We start from the raw sequence: 13,153 nt of genomic DNA, 5'->3' as shown, positions 1-13,153 counted from the left end.
TTTTAGCCAAAAGCAGATGCGCGGAAGTCTGAGTGCGCACGCTCACATTTGCGAACCAGTAGGGAAGGTAAGTGAGTACCACCCCTGGTTTTGGCGGGGTCGATCGGGACACCCCTACCCCGAGAAGTAAACTGGGAATGGCCTTGACTGGAAGAGATCTTCTCGCTGGACGAGGAAGGAAGCAACGAGGTTGTTGAATCATTCTGTTTGTGTGTGTGTGTGTGTTTGTGTCCTGTTCAGCGTTCCACCCCTGAGTGATAATGGAATACCCTGTAAATCGAGAATCAACAACAGCACCGAGAAAATTATCCGGATTGAAGGAACGTGGCACAGAAAAACGGCCTCTCCCTGGGACGTCGCTTGACTCGGAGAAGTTTCCGCCCCCGCGGAAGAAAAGAGATTGCGGTGGGTGAGAATCCTGCTTCCCTCAGCGAGAGAGGGAGGGAGGGACAGTGGTCAGAGCAGGTTAAAGGAGATGGGTCTTATGATGGGCGAGGGGGGGGGGCAGAGAGACTAGAGTTTGTGGGCTCCGGATACCCTGGAAGAAGAGCGGAGAACAATCCCTGTTTAGCGTCAGGCGGGCCGCCCGACATCCACCTCTGACGGAAGCAGTGGGGGGAGCAGAGGGACTCCTTTCCGAAACTGCCCCCCCCCTTGGTGAAGGTGCCATTGGGGGTGCAGTCCGAACGTTATTGCAATCAGTGGCTTTTTAAAAAAAAGTCTGTAAGAATCCATAGTGGTCATCTCCAGCTAGTCACGAAGACCGTCTTGTGCGGGAGAAACTCCCCCGTCCCTCCCGGATCACGGTTCTCCGCTAGGTAGGCCCAAGTTCTGGAGAAGTTCAGTTCTGAAGGAGTCCACCCTAAGGAGGAACGGTGGAGAACAGGACCCGGCCTGTTTCTGGGGCCTCCTTCCACCTCCTTGTTCTGAACACCACGAGGGAGGGCCCAGCTAACTCCGTGGTGGGGTTCCCCCCGCACGAAACCGTCTTGACCACAAGCAGCCGCGAAGAGGCTCCTCGGTCCCCGAAGGACTTCCTATCAGAGGGGTCTCCGGCAACCCATGGTGTTGAGGAGTTGGGACCTCATGATTTGGATGCTGGTGAGGATCTTCCTCTGGTGGCCCGTCAGGCTGATCCCCAGGCTTTGCACGTCTCTGGAGGAGGGATGGGAGGAGAAAACGGAGGGAACGAGAGAGAGGAAGGAGGAGAGAGAGGACATGGGGGAGAGGGAGGGAGAAAAAGAGAGAGAAAGAGAAACATGGGGGGGAAGAGAAAGAAAGAGAGAAGGAAGGAGAGTGTGGGGGAGAGAAAGAGAGAGGGAGAATGTGGGAGAGAGAGTAAGAGAGAGATAACATGGGGGAGAGAGGGGAAGAGAAAGAGAAAGAAAGAGAAACATGAGGGAGAGAGGGAACAAGAGCGAGGGAGAAAGAAAGAGAGAGAGAGAGAGAGGGAGAGTGTGGGAGAGAGAGAAAGAGAGAGGGGGAGAATGGGAGAGAAAGAAAACATGGGGGAAGAGAGAAAAGAGAAAGAGAGGGGGAGGGAGAGAAAATGAGAGGGAGAGAGAGAACAAGAGGGAGAATGTGGGAGAGGAAGAGAGAAAGAGAGAGAAAGGAAGAAAGAAAGAAAGAAAGAAAGAAAGAGAAAGAAAGACAGAGAGGGAGGGAGTATGTGGGGGGTGGGAGAGAGAGAAAGAGAAAGAAAGAGAAAGAGAGGGGGGAGAATGGGAGAGAGAGGGAGAGAAAGAGAAAACATGGGAGAGAGAGGACAAAAGAGAAAGAGAGAGGGAGGGAGAGAAAGAAAAAAAGAGAGAGAAAATGAGAGGAAGGGAGAGAGAGAACAAGAGGGAGAATGTGGGAGAGGAAGAGAGAGAGAGAAAGGAAGGAAGGAAGGAAAGAAGAAAGAGAAAGAGAGAGGGGGAATATGTGGGGGGAGGGAGAGAGAAAGAGAAAGAGAGGGGGGAGAATGTGGGAACGAGTGAGAGACGGGGGAGAACATGAGAGAGGGGGAGAGAGAAAGGGAAAGAGAGAAAGGGGGTATGTGAGAGAGAGAGGGGGAGAGAGAAAGAAAGAAAGAGAAAGAGAGAGGGGGGAGAATGTGGGAGAGAGAAAGACAAGCAGAACAAGCCAGAATTATTTGATCCCGAAATAAAAAAAAACACCCTAATTATTTCTCCCGACATCACCGTCTCCCGCTGCAAGGTTTTAATATTTTATGGCCGCGGAAAGAATCGCGGGTTTTTCTGATGTTTTCCCAGCTTAAAAGGGCCAGGAGATTAAAGATTGCCGCTTTGCTTCTGCTTAGTCTCGCAGGAAGAGGGGAGATTAGAGCTGCAGGATAAGCCCCCCTCCCCCCGCCATCCTCCTAGCCTCGAAGGCTTTGTAGTCCTCGATCCTTCGGGGGTCAGGCCCAATTCGAGGGCCCCGGCGATAACCTCCGAATGTCCACATTTAACCCCGGTGGAAAACAGCGGGGGGGGGGGGGGGAGAAGGCCAGGTTGCCTTCACATCCGCGAGAACATCTAACCAGCATTTATTGGGCCGAGAAGTCAGAATAGTGTTATTGTGTTATTGTGTGTGCGGTGGCGTCCCCGCGCGCACTTACTCAATATTCATTTGCATCACCATTCCGAGAGACGAATAGCCACCCAGGGCGAAATTCTCCTGGTACCTTCCCAGCCGAATCGAGTCCAGCCACTCTTCCACGGAGCCGCAGTGAGTGAAATCAATGTGACTCCGTTCAGAAAGCGTTTGTGTGAACCTGCAGGGGGGGAACGAAAAGCAGGAGGTGGGCGGGCGTGGGGTGTCAGTCGAGGGGGGCTCGTCCGAGACTCTCTTCGGAGGAGACATGGGAAGGAGGCGAGACCTGGCTCCCGGACAAACAGTCCTTTCTTTGATCTTTGCTGGTAGACTGCTCCTCCCTAGGGAAGCTCCACTGGAGTTCTCCTGTTCTTCGCTCTGCCTTGTGTCTGGGTCGTTTCCCCTCCTCCCCCACCGAAAATGGAGTGTGGGGGGGTAAAAACCTTGGAAGTTTTCGACAAATAAGACTGGGACATTTGAGCGGGATGGTATTAGAATCTCCGGTCTTGAGCAAGGGGTTGGACTAGAAGACCTCTGAGGTGCCCTCCAACCCTATGATTCTCGGTTCAATTTGGAAGCGAAACTTATTCTTTGTGATTGGACTCCCCGGATCAGGGCCTATCAGGTCGTTTCGTATTGTTTTAAACCCTGTTCTATATTTCGCTTATTGTGTGTGCTGTAGGCGGTCACCAAAAGTCCACCATCAACCCTTCTGAGTGTCCGGAGCAGGACACAACGATGTCATCCACACCATGGGCGTGGGGTTGGACTAGATGACCTACAAGGTCCCTTCCAACTCTGTTAATCTGTATCTGTATTCTGTATCTACCAGAGGTAGTATTCAGACGGTTCGAAGCGAAACCGCCCCAGCTCTATGGCGTCCTGTTTAGGGACGTTTTTGAGACCAGGCACAAGCGCGGAAGGCGTTCATGCGAGCAAAGCATATGCATGGAAGGCCAGGCGCACGCACAGCGTAACAACATGTGAAACCCACCACTGGTATCTACCATGCGACATCTACTTTGAACTTAAACCAGAGGGCCTCCAATGCATGGGGCAACAGTTCAACGGATGTAGCCGAGCCTTGGGGTTTCACTAACCACGATTTAAAGCATGTGAAAAGGGAACCAAGTGGAGAAGCCGGGGCGGACTTAATTACTAGGGATGGGGCGCCACCAGGAAAGAAGGCAAGCAAGACAGGTTTCTCTTTACCCTTGGGTCAGCCAGCCTTCTTCCTGGTCTCCACACTCTGTCCGGTCACCACTCCTTCTCTAAACTTGGTCCGGATGCCCCAGCTTCAGAGCGGTCATTGGCTGCCACCCCTGCCACCGGTCTAGAGAGTTTTGTTTCGGACCTGCCGAGGAGCTTGCCTTGCTCCTCACGGTCACAAAACGCCTCTCTTTCTTTGCCGCCCCTTCAGGACGGTTCTGGCCCAAAGGCCTCCCGACGAGGGTTTGCTGGCTGGGGTTTTTCGCGAGGCTCCTTGGAGCTCACTATTTCCCCTGCCGTTCCGCTGCGATGCTTCTGGGTTCTCCCCTAAATAGAGAAGCCTTTATGATCCCAACTTACCGGTTGAGCGTGGCGGTGCATTTTAAGTTCTGAGGATTGCGGATGAGTTTATCCAGCACGCCGAGGATTTGGGAGAAGCGCGGCCTCTCGTCCGGTTCTTTCTGCCAACAGTTCAGCATCAGCTGGTGCAGCGCCACGGGGCAGCCCATGGGAGCGGGCAGTCGGTAGCCTTCCTCCACCGATTGAATGACCTGCAAATGGAAAGTTGATGCCAGCTTGTGAATCGAACGCCGGAGAAATCAAGGGGGGAAAAAAATCGGGGTATTTTTGTGTGACTTCGGACAGTAGCTGGGGAGGAAAGGGTGTCTCTTTGAGTGATGCGTTCCACCTTGAACCCAGTTTTTCTCCTCTCTAAACGGGACGGCGATCTTGGCTGTGGTGACCTGGGGGCCTGGCGCAATCAGCAGACAGTTCAACCCGTCCCTTTTATTGTTCCAACTTGTTCTGACCGAGGCTTCCCAAGAACACGAAGCAAACTCCTCGTCCTGACAAAAAACCCTTTTATTAATTTGCTGTGAATTCTGCTCATTCACATCCAGCCAAGTCTTTTGAGGGAGGATTTACGGTCACAGACCTTATCTGGCTTGGAGAGCTGCCATGCCGAGATCTGCAAAACTTGGCAAAGAGTCTCGGAGAGTCACGAACCAATGAAGCGAACTAATGGTCTCCTGCAAACTCCACTCCCCTTTTGCTCCTCTTTTATTCCCTCTGGGAGGGGCCATTCACCGACCACCTGCGGCCTTACTCCCAAGTCGACCCCTGTTCTTTAGCTCTTCCCTTCGTCTGGCAATTCTGTGCATGCGCAAACTGGGAACAGGCTCCAGCTGTTCTTCTGCCCCACTGATGTCTGACTCTGAAGGCAGCTGATAACTGTCAAGACGGCCCTGGCCCCCCTCTCTGCCTCCGACACAGAGCCCTCCTCAGAGCCTCCCCCAGACTCCAGGACTGGTCCATCTTCCTCCCCAACCTCCTCACTGTCCGAATCTGCTGCCAGTTCTGCTGGCCCCTAGCAGGCCATAACACACACACAGACATACCAGATTACAGATCCTTCTCACACTTACGTCCTGATTGGTCATGTTCCAATATGGCCTCTCTCCATAGGCCAGAACTTCCCACGTGACGATGCCGTAACTCCAGACGTCGCTGGCCGACGAGAACTTCCGGAATGTGATGGCTTCAGGAGCTGTCCACCTTACGGGGATTTTCCCTCCCTGGAATACAAAGCGGGTCAGGTGAGATGACCTCTAGGGTCCCCCGAAGTCTTACATTCTACCTTTCCAGGGCCTCCCATCCTTTATGCGGTGACTGAGAAGAGGGTGGCATGCTTCACATGTGGTTGGAAAAGTGCCGAGAAGGGCAAGGAAGAGGATTTAGGGGGCTGGAGGATAAAAAGATACGAGGAACAGTTGCTGGAATTGGGGGAGTTTTAGTTAAATGAAAAGAAGGACATGGGGGGGGGACATGATAGTAGCTTTCTAATATTTATAGGGGTTGCTACAAAGAAGAGGGGGGGGGGTCAACTTATTCACCTAAGCTGTGGGTAGGACAAGAAGCAACAGATGGAAACTCATCCAGGAGAGAAGGAACCTGGAATTAAGGAGAAATTTCCCGACAGGGAAAACAATTCACCAGTGGAACACCTTGCCACCAGAAGCTGTGAGTACTCCAACACTGGAAGTCTTTAAGAAGAGATTGGACCACCATTTGTCTGGAATAGTCTAGGGTCTCCTGATTGAGCAGGGGGTTGGACTAGAAGACCTCCAAGGTCCCTTCCAGCTCTATTCTGATTGATTGACTGATTGATTGATTGAAATGTTCTAGGGTCTCCTGATTGAGCAGGGGGCTGGACTAGAAGACCTCCAAGGTCCCTTCCAGCTCTATTCTGATTGATTGACTGACTGACTGATTGATTGATTGATTGATTGATGGATTGAAATGGTCTAGGGTCTCCTGATTGAGCAGGGGGCTGGACTAGAAGACCTCCAAGGGCCCTTCCAACTCCGTTGTCCTGTTATTCCATTCACTTAAAATTGTGGGTCCAATTACTGTTGTAAGTTGAACCCTCCCCGTGGACATTTCTGGGCTGGACACATGCTGACAGAAGAGGCTGGCTTGTGAAGCCAAGAGAAGATCGGAAAAATAACAAATCGGAGGTGATTTGGAAACGGGCGGAAGAGAGGATGGAGGCAAAAGAATAGAGTAGAGTAGAGTAGTGTAGAGCAGAGCAGAGCAGAGCAGAGTATAGAATAGAGTAGAGAGTAGAGTGTAGAATAGAATAGAGAGTAGAGTAGAATAGAGTATAATATAGTAGAGAAGAGCAGAGAGTAGAGTAGAGAGTAGAGTAGAGTGTAGAATAGAGTAGAGTAAAGAGTAGAGTGTAGAGTAGAGTGTAGAGTAGAGAGTAGAGTAGAGAGTAGAGTGTAGAATATAGTAGAGCAGAGCAGAGCAGAGTAGAGTGCAGAATAGAGCAGAGTAGAGTAGAGTGTAGAATAGAGAGTAGAGTAGAATAGAGTGTATAATATAGTAGAGTAGAGAAGAGCAGAGTAGAGTAGAGAATAAAGTAGAGTAGAGAGTAGAGTAGAGTGTAGAATAGAGTAAAGAGTAGAGTAGAGTGTAGAGTGTAGAGAGTAGAGTGTAGAATATAGTAAGAGTAGAGCAGAGTAGAGAGTAGAGTAGAGAGTATAGTACAGTAGAGAGTAGAGTGTAGAGAGCATAGTAGAGAGTAGAGTAGAGAGTAGAGTGTAGAATATAGTAGAGTAGAGCAGAGTAGAGAGTAGAGAGTAGAGTAGAGAGTATAGTACAGTAGAGAGTAGAGTAGAGAGTAGAGTAGAGTAGAGAGTAGAGTAGAGTAGAGAGTAGAGTAGAGAGTAGAGTAGAGAGTAGAATAGAGTAGAGAGTAGAGTAGAGTAGAGAGTTGAGAGTAGAATAGAGTAGAGAGTATAGTATAGTGGAGTAGAGAGTAGAGTAGAGTAGAGTAGAGTAGAATAGAGTAGAGAATAGAATAGAATAGAAAGGGACATCATTTTCAGAGAGTCCAGGGCGTGGGGTACCAATGGAGCCCCCGTCCTTTTGCTCCAGCCCGCAAGGCAGCAAGTCACAACGGCGGACACTCACCGTGGTTGTGTAAGCCGCGTCGGGATTGTCGTCGAGCACGCGTGACAGGCCAAAGTCCGAGACTTTGCAAACCAGGTTGCCGTTAATGAGGATATTACGAGCCGCCAGGTCCCGGTGGACGTAACCCAGATCGGAGAGGTAGCGCATGCCGGCCCCGATGCCCCGGAGCATGACTACCAGCTGTAGCACCGTAAATTGCCCGTCGTGTTTCTGAAGAGAGAGTGGGGGTCACTCAGAGCTGTGGGGGGGGGGGTTTGGTCTATGGGCACCTCTCATCTATCTGGCAACCCCCCTCTGTTCTATTCTTATTCTTACTCCATTCCATTCTGCATTTTTCTATCTATTCTGTTCTTATTTCTATTCTTATTTCTATTCTATTCCATTCCATTCCTATTCTATATTCTATTTTATTCTGCATTCTACTCCATTCCATTCTACTCTACTCTTTTCTATTCTATTCCTATTCCGATTGTATTCTATTTTATTCTGCATTCCATTTTCTTTTCTATTCTATTCTTTTCTTCTATTCTATTCTATATTCTATTTTATTCTGCATTCTATTTTCTATTCTATTCCTATTCTGCATTTTTCTGCATTCTATTCTTATTCTTACTCCATTCCATTCTGCATTTTTCTACATTCTATCTATTCCATTCTTATTTCTATTCTATTCCATTCCATTCCTATTCTATATTCTAATTTATTCTCCATTCTATTCCATTCCATTCCATTCTACTCTTTTCTATTCTATTCCTATTCCGATTGTATTCTATTCTATTTTGCATTCCATTTTCTTTTCTTTTCTATTCTTCTATTCTATTCTATATTCTATTTTATTCTGCATTCTATTTTCTATTCCTATTCTGCATTTTTCTGCATTCTATTCTGTTCTATTCTTATTCCTATTCTATTCTATTCTCCATTTTTCTGCATTCTATTCATATTCTTGCTCCATTCCTTGCTGCATTTTTCTACATTCTATCTATTCTTTTCTATTCTTAATCCTATTCTATTCTATTCTCCATTTTTCTGCATTCTATTGTTCTATTCCAGTTCCTATTCCATTCCCTTCTGCCATGGTGGGGCACAGTGGCTAGAATGCAGGATCGCAGGCTGACTCTGCCCACTGCCAGCAGTTCGATCCTGACCGGTTCAAGGGCGACTCAGCCTTCCGTCCTATCTTCCGAGTAAAACGAGGACTCAGATCGTAGGGAGCAATGGGCTGACTCTGTAAACGGCTTAGACAGGGCTGTGAAGCCCCATGGAGCGGTATATAACTCTTTAAGGGCTATTGCCAGCTCTCCAATGTGACATGTCTATTTTCTCTTGGCTCCGAGGTGCCCACTCCTTCCCACGTTTGAGCACCTTTGAGGAATCTTACCCTCAGGAAGGAATCCAAGGATCCATTTTCCATATACTCGGTCACAATCATCATCAGTTTACCTGCGGGAGACAAGAGAGGTTAAACGAGAGAGCTGGCTATTCCTCTTGGCAGCTTCCGCTAGCGACTGGCATGGGTTGTAGCTGGATTAGAAGTACAGGCTGTCCTCAACTACCTACGAGAAAGAGAGCCCAAAATTTCTGTTGTTGAGCGAGGTGTTGGTGAAGAGAGTTTTGCCCCATCTTATGACCTTTCATGCCGCAGTTGCTAAGCGAATCAATGCACTTGTGCTCCTGAGCCGACACTGCTTTCTTAGTTGTTCTTGTCTTCCGGCAGCTCTGCGCATGCGCACACTGGGAACAGGCTCCAGCTGTTCTTCTGCCTCGCTGCTGTCTAGCTCCCACTCTGCCTCCGACGCAGAGTCCTCGTACGAGCTTCCCTCAGCCCCCAGGACTGGCCCATGGTCCTCCCCAACCTCCTCACTGTCCAACTCCGCTGCCAGCTCTGCTGGCCGCCGGCGGGCCACAACACCTGGCTTGTTTTCGGCTGATCTACAACTGCCAAGAAACCCCGATCCGTCGCAGGAAATAACCTACTTTTGGTGACTACCCCTTCCAGGTGGATAACGTTGGGGTGATCAAACCGAGCCATGATGCTGGCTTCGCTGAGAAAATCCCGCCGTTGCTTCTCCGTGTAACCAGGTTTCAAGGCTTTAACCGCCACGGGAACTTCTCTTTTCCCAGGGATCTTCAGACGGCCGTAACAAACCTCACCAGATTCCCCTGCCGGACGAGAAAAAGGATAATTGGTTCCGTCATTATTACGGCGTATTTCTCGACTGTAGGAACTGGAAGACGGGAGGACTTCAACTCCCAGAATTCCCCTGGCCAGGAAGGGGGAATTCTGGGAGTTGAAGCCCTCCCATCTTCCAGAATTCCCCCTTCCTGGCCAGTGGAATTCTGGGAGTTGAAGTCCAAACATCTTCCAGAATTCCCCCTTCCTGGCCAGGGGAATTCTGGGAGTTGAAGTCCTCCCATCTTCCAGCTGGTTTTCTTTTTTAAAAATAATAATAATATGGTTTTTATTTTGAATACAAAGAATACAAACATAATACATCTACATCTAAATACAAGAAAGGAAAAGGAAAAAAAAATACGAATATTACAATGCACACATACCCGGGGGACCATTTTTATTACTTATATTTCTTCTTCTACTGTATTTCCCTGAAAATAAGACATGGTCTTATGTTCTTTGACCCATGAAATAAGCGCTTGGCCTTATTTTTGGGGAGGTCTTATTATTTTTGGGGTGCAGGAAGCGGCGAGAGCATGCACTCAAAAGCCCCATTGGGGGAGGTCTTATTTTCAGGAAAGCAGGGTATAACAAATAAAGGATATACAATATATTCCAATTGTGCCCTATCCCCTCCAAAACAAGAAATATTCTTCAGTAAGTTGTTTCCTTTTGCCTTCCCGCAACACTGATTTTATAAAATTTCCCCCCCATATTTCATTATCATTGTTTATTTTAATCACCCCCTTTTTAAAATTTAATTTCTGTTGTTCATTGACCGTTTCTTGCCCTACTCCAGATTTCAATTCTTTTAATATCCCAATTTCGTCCCTAATATTTAGCCATCACTAATCCAGCTGCCATTATCAAATTTACAATCAATTTCTTTTTCCCCCCTTTGTTTCATTTATACCCCGGTTTTCCACCAGCAACCGTAATGCAATCCTCAGCGATATATCTAAATTTACATTTAAAAGTGCTCTAATTTCTATAAACACCCATATTTTTTTGCGCTATTACAATCCCACCACATATGTTTATATGTTCCATCCTCTTTCTTGCACCTCCAACAAATATTTCTAATTTAACGTCTATTTGTTTTAATTTGTGTGGTGTAAGGTACCACCTCTATATCACTTTATATTCATTTTCCTTCATTCTAACTGACATGTTCTTATAGATTCTTCTATTCCAAATATTTTTCCAATCATCATCATTTATTCCTCCTAAATCTGATTCCCAAATTAGATTTAGAACTTTTGCCTGTTCTTCTTATTCAGCTAATATTCTACATATTTTCTCAATTCTTCCTTTACCTATATATCCTTCATTCATCTCACATTCTTTTATATTCATTTCAATTTATTTTTGGTTTTTCCCCTCCAAGAATATGGACATTGGCATAAAAAAATAATATACTGAAATACTGATGAGCCGAGGTGGCACAGTGGTTAGGGTGCAGTACTGCAGGCCACTTCAGGTGACTGTTATCTGCAGTTCAGCGGTTCAAATCTCACCGGCTCAAGGTTGACTCAGCCTTCCATCCTTCCGAGGTGGGTGAAATGAGGACCCAGACTGTGGGGGCGATATGCTGACTCTGTAAACCGCTTAGAGAGGGCTGAAAGCCCTATGAAGCGGTATATAAGTCTAACTGCTATTGCTATTGCTATATTGAATAATTAAGGAAAGATTATAATTCAATAAAATACATGTATTAGTAATATAGTCATAGGGAGTAATCATAGTCTATGATTGTTAATTGTGTTAAATATGAAGAGTATGTTTCATTTGTCCTAAAATGTAACTCTGATTCCACACTGTTCACACAATATGTTTGTAGAATTTTTTTTAAAAAAATTAATAACTTTAAAACGTTGTTAACTAACTTTTTCCTCGAATCTTTCTTTTATCCATTTCTCTTAATTGTATTAAATCCAATCAATTGAACTTAATACAATTAGAGAGACGTGGAATTAAAAGATTCCTTATTGAGGAAGGCGACTCACCGGAGCCAATCACTCGCTCGATTTTAATCCGGGACGCATCGATTTCGCGCATGACTTCGTGCGCGCCCTGGCAGGGGTCCTCGTAGGTGTGCGATTCCAGGTAAAATTTAGACTCCGGGAATTTCACTGTGAGCAGAAGCAGAAGAGGATTAAATTCCCTTTAAATTCGCAACTTTATGCTCTTCCAGAAGCCTGCGGAGGGGTCCCCCAGAGGTCATCTAGTCCACCCCTCTTCAACAGGGAGGAAAACCAACCTAACTCTGTAGGAGAGGTGGCTGGCCACCTCATCTTAAAGACCTCGACTTACGGACACGTCCTTCGTGGCAGTACCCCCCCCCTCCATGGTCACGCGATCGAAATTCAGACACGGGGCAGGGGACTCACACTTATGATGGGTTTTTCTCACTTTAACAACCGTTGCAGCATCCTCCCCCCTGCGGTCCCGTGATCCACATTTGCGACCTTCTTTCAAGCAAAATTAATGGGGGGGAGCCAGATTTACTTAACAACCTGCCTGATTCGCTTAACGACTGCAGTGGGTTTCACTTAACGACCGTGGCAAAATAAAACGGTGAAATTTGTCACGCCTCACTTAGTCTTGCTTAGCGATGGAAATTCTGCCCTGCTTAGCAACAAACTCTACCCCCCCCCAAAGCGGTCATAAGTCGAAAAGCTATCTGCATTCACCGGTAGAGGTGGTCCTCGACTTACGACCGCAGTGGAGCTTAACATTTCCGTTCCCAAGTGAGGAGGCTTTTAAGTGTGTTTTGTCCCACTTTACGACCTTCCTGGTCACGCTTTTTAAATGAATCCCCGCAGTGGTGACCCCCTCCACACACACAGACGGTCGTTAAGCGAATTCAACTTCCTGTGGACTTTGCTGGTCAGAAGGTTGCAAAAGGGGGATCGTGTGACACCCCCACCCCCTGGGGACGCCGCAACCCTGTCATTAATACGAGTCAATGGCCAAGCGGCTGGATTTTGACCATAAAAATTGCTCCCAATGGTCGTAAAGGTGAAAACGGTCCCTTTTTTTCAGCGATGTCATAACTTGGGGTGGTCACTAAACGAAGCGTCGTAAGTCGAGGACCAGCTGTTTCCTTCCACTTACCCTGCCCATTCTGGTAATGCATTTTCTCCTCGTCGGGGTCTTGGAAAGCTTTGCTGTAGCCACAGTGCCTGTTAGGAGCGGAAGGGACAAATTTGTCAACAACTTGACGCACAACTTGGCCAGGTGGCCAACCCGAGACCCACAACCACACCGAAACCAGGGAGGGAAGCAGAGTTGTGTCGTGTGGAGATTTCTCTTGGCAATGGGGCGGATCTGGAGGTGGGTCGTTTGGGGGGGGATGGTGCCTCCCAAGGTTGGGGAGTTGAGGAAGACGGGGGGACTTCAACTCCCAGAATTCCCCAGCCAGGATGGGATGGGAGAGGGAGGGAGGGAGGGAGGGAGGGAGGGATAGAAGAATAGCTGGAAAAAGATTGGGTGGAGAGAAGATGGATGGATGGATGGATGGATGGATGGATGGATGGAAGGAAGGAAGGAAGGAGGCAGAGGGTCAAATGGGGAGGGAGGGAGGAATAAGGGAGAGATAGAAGGATAGCTGGAAAAAGAATGGGTGGAGAGAAGAAGGAAGGAAGGAAAAAAGGAAGGAAGGAAGGAGGCAGAGGGTCAAACAGAGGGAGGAATAAGGGAGAGACAGAAGGA

At 47.8% G+C, this 13,153-nt stretch overlaps 1 protein-coding gene across 1 annotated transcript in view; it reads right to left on the bottom strand.

The window, feature by feature from the left end:
- Positions 1-230: 230 nt before the first annotated feature.
- Positions 231-13,153, bottom strand: part of LOC148042605 (ephrin type-A receptor 8-like) — a 14,300-nt gene continuing 1,377 nt past the window's right edge. Inside the window, exons 2-10 of the mRNA XM_087702455.1 lie at positions 12,557-12,624; positions 11,446-11,571; positions 9,241-9,426; positions 8,645-8,706; positions 7,264-7,473; positions 5,211-5,360; positions 4,147-4,337; positions 2,603-2,758; positions 231-1,155 (exon numbers count right to left, since the gene is read on the bottom strand). Coding sequence (XP_087558581.1) covers positions 1,041-1,155; positions 2,603-2,758; positions 4,147-4,337; positions 5,211-5,360; positions 7,264-7,473; positions 8,645-8,706; positions 9,241-9,426; positions 11,446-11,571; positions 12,557-12,624 — 1,264 coding nt within the window. The 3' untranslated portion in view covers positions 231-1,040. The remainder of the gene's footprint in view (positions 1,156-2,602; positions 2,759-4,146; positions 4,338-5,210; positions 5,361-7,263; positions 7,474-8,644; positions 8,707-9,240; positions 9,427-11,445; positions 11,572-12,556; positions 12,625-13,153) is intronic.

Source organism: Thamnophis sirtalis, unplaced genomic scaffold (assembly GCF_051295495.1).
Source record: "Thamnophis sirtalis isolate CommonGarterSnake01/CBP01778 unplaced genomic scaffold, rThaSir2_p1.2 scaffold_15, whole genome shotgun sequence".
NCBI classification, from domain to species: domain Eukaryota; kingdom Metazoa; phylum Chordata; class Lepidosauria; order Squamata; family Natricidae; genus Thamnophis; species Thamnophis sirtalis.
Note: the sequence above shows the minus strand (reverse complement) of the source record. Positions and strands in the feature narration are given on the sequence as shown.